This window comes from Cariama cristata, unplaced genomic scaffold (genome assembly GCF_000690535.1).
Source record: "Cariama cristata isolate BGI_N322 unplaced genomic scaffold, ASM69053v1 scaffold15762, whole genome shotgun sequence".
Taxonomy (NCBI): Eukaryota; Metazoa; Chordata; class Aves; order Cariamiformes; family Cariamidae; genus Cariama; species Cariama cristata.
This window is the reverse complement of record NW_009602254.1, coordinates 8,006-11,388: the sequence shown is the minus strand read 5'-3', so window position 1 is coordinate 11,388 and position 3,383 is coordinate 8,006. Positions and strand designations below refer to the sequence as shown.

General features: G+C 38.0%; 1 protein-coding gene across 1 annotated transcript; it reads left to right on the top strand.

The window, feature by feature from the left end:
• Positions 1–1,937: 1,937 nt before the first annotated feature.
• Positions 1,938–3,084, top strand: CCR6 (chemokine (C-C motif) receptor 6; the record flags this gene model as incomplete). The annotated part of the gene is made up of 1 exon (XM_009694689.1): positions 1,938–3,084. A coding segment is annotated over one exon (1,086 nt), but the record flags the coding sequence as incomplete, so codon positions are not given.
• Positions 3,085–3,383: the final 299 nt, after the last annotated feature.

Sequence of the window (3,383 nt, the reverse complement as noted above, 5' to 3'; positions counted from 1 at the left end):
AGACTCTGTGATCTGATTTGCAGAAGTGTGAGCCTGGCTGCAGACAGAGTCAATGGATTTAATCCTTTACATAGCTGAAGTCCTTCATAATGCTAAGCACTCTCAAAAGTGATGTTAGCGGGGGGACAGCTGTCTCAAACTGAACATCTCAAGTAGATACTTACTGTAATGACTCAGTGCTTAGATTCCTTCCCTGTAAAATAAAGGTAATAAGACCTCCTCGCCACAGGGTGTTGTGGAAATTAATTAGTTACAATTTGTAAAATACTTAGGTATCACAGTGACAAAGAAAATACATTATTTTCATAGAGTGCAGTGAATAACACAAAGATTTGTGCACTGAACACAAACAAAAGAACACCAGTGCTCAGTCTGGTCTGTTCATGGGTTGTGTACTATATACTATAAAAAGCAATCATCCTGGCACTCTTAATTTACCTCACTAGTGTAATAAAAAAGGAAAAGTAATGCGATGTTAAAAGTGCTGAGACAAACGGATAAAATACCAGAGTTAAAAAAAAAAAAAAAAAAAAGTTAAAGTACCGTACCGTACCGTATTACTGTTATGGACTATACTAAGGTAGTGCTGTTTATTTGTTCCATATTTCCCACAATACACTGATTGCCATTTTCATAAAGAGTTTCTGAAAGTGAAATCTAATTTACTCCAATTTCTTGTGGTACAAAGTCAATGTGAAGTAAGAGTCACATATTCTCTTATATCATTTATTAGCTCTGTGAATAAACACTCCACATGTAAGATTGTGCTCTGAATGATACTGACACAAGCCATCCACTTGCCACAACTGCACATTGTGCTGCAGAGATATGTGATTTGTTGAGATGCTCCTGTGTATTGTTGATATAGTTGAAGTGATGAGATTCCTCTTTGAATAAATGTTTTATTTCCAATTGCGTTTTTCTACTTGTTCACATTTCTTGTGCTGTTTATTCAACCTAATCTACTTTATTTTCTTTTCAGAAATCCTTGGGAAAGTATTTTGAAGTTCTTCTCAACATATTTTTCTTTCTGAGAAGTGTACTGCCAAAATGAATTTTGTAAGTACTTAATTGGTAAACTATATTAGTACATCAATGAAGCCGTGAATTTGGAAGTCCCAGATCTTTGAGGCTGCTGGTCCAAATGCCCGAATCTCAGGAGTGATTAGCTGAAGAGACGTTTCAGACAGTACCGTTCACTGTCAGAGCATGCTGTTTATTGGGTTTGCACTCTCCTAATGTAACTCCTGGTTTGGTGCTTGTGGTGCAGGTAACTGTGTCTCAGGCTAGCCATACTGGGTTGGCTCTCCAGCTGAGTGGAGAGAAGTAATCATTTTGGGGCTTGATTTAGCCAAGCTACACTAATATGAAATGTATAACATGCTAGAAAGGGCTGTTCCCCTTCCTTAATGATAAAGGAAGTCTAGACCCCTGCTTCAAATTCAGACTTTTACACTGTAGAGTCTTCTGTGACGGCAGACTAATCTGCATAATGTATTTAAAGATGGCAAACTTTGGGCCATTCAAAGAGATTATCTTCATGTTCATATTTTAGTTAAGATTTCATGAAATTCCCTAGTTAGTTCTTACAAGTCTCCTCTGCAGTGTTAAATGTATTTGTAGCTGGGGTGTGTGGTGGGTGGAAACAGTGTAAAACATGCAGCATTGGAGGAAACACCAGTGGTGTGGACTATCTTGAGATGAATTTGATAGAGGCTTGAAGCTGAGACAGGGGAAGGACTGGACAGAATTATTACAGTTATCATGAGACAAAAGTCACTTCCCTTTCAAATCAGCAAGCCATATAATACTTGCATACTAATTTTCAAAAGATTTGCAAAGTACCTTGTATTTGTATGACTTTGTTATCTATCGTCTTTCTGCTATACAGAATTAGTGATTAACTCCTATGTGTTAACTGATGATCTTTTTTACAGACGGAGACTCATACCACAGATTACCCGTATTATTCAGACTATGCTTCTCTAATCACACAACCTTGTTCTAAGTTGGAAGTCAGGAACTTCACAAAAGCGTTTCTGCCAGTTGCGTATTCCTTGATTTGTGTCATCGGCCTAGTTGGTAACATCTTTGTAGTGATGACCTTTGCTTTATATGAAAGAACCAAGTCCATGACGGATGTGTACCTCTTCAACATGGCCATAGCAGACATACTGTTTGTTCTCACTCTCCCACTGTGGGCAGTGAATTATGCTGCTGACAAATGGATTTTCGGTGATTTCATTTGCAAAATGACCAGAGGCATCTATGCAATCAACTTCAGCTGTGGCATGCTGCTTTTGGCCTTTATCAGTGTGGACCGCTACATTGCTATTGTACAGGCAACAAAGTCCTTTAAACTCAGGGCAAGAACGCTCGCCTATAGTAAATTCATTTGTTTGGTTGTGTGGGTATCATCAATTTTAATCTCTAGTTCCTCTTTTCTATACAGTGAGAGTTACAGCTTCTCCACCAATGAAACCAAAGAGATTTGTGATCACAGATTTGACAGAATGTCTGAAAGCACAATGTTGAAATCACTGCTGCTGTGTCTACAAGTTGGATTTGGATTTTTTATACCTTTCATATTCATGATCTTTTGCTACACGTTCATTGTCAAATCCTTACAACAAGCTCAGAATTCCAAAAGAAACAAAGCAATCCGTGTGATCGTATTAATTGTAGCTGTTTTCCTAGTTTGCCAGGTACCTTATAACATTGTTCTTCTTGTGGCAGCCATAAATATGGGCAAGATAGACAAATCTTGTGACAATGACAACATGATGGCCTATGCAAAATACACCACTGAAGTCATAGCATTTTTACACTGTTGTGTGAACCCTGTGCTCTATGCATTTATTGGGGTGAAGTTCAGAAGTTATTTTGTGAAGATAATGAAGGACCTATGGTGCATGAGGTACAAGAAATACAATAAACGTAGTTCAAGGACAAACTCTGACATTTATCATTCAAGACAGACTAGTGAAATTCTGACTGACAATGGATCTTCTTTTACTATATAATACAAGTTGAAAAACATCATTACTGAAGGACTCTTCTCACCGAGCAACCCAAACCAGTGTCACTGTGCCTGTGACAGCAAGTCATTTGGGCTTCTCTGCACCTCTAAGGGAGCTCCCATGATCTACAACTCCTTTCAGAAAAAGAATTAAGTTAAAAGAATAACACCGTCCTGTGGAAAACTGAAATCTTACTCACCTCTCTTAACATTTACGCTCTTCTAAAGTGCACTCTCTTAGAATTAACAGGAAAGTGAAGTTTACAGAGGAACCCTTGTTGTTTTCTAAGGAAAAATCACACCTCATCCATCCTACATCACTGAAATATCCCAAAAGTACTAAGTAAATGAATCAGGTTACGTC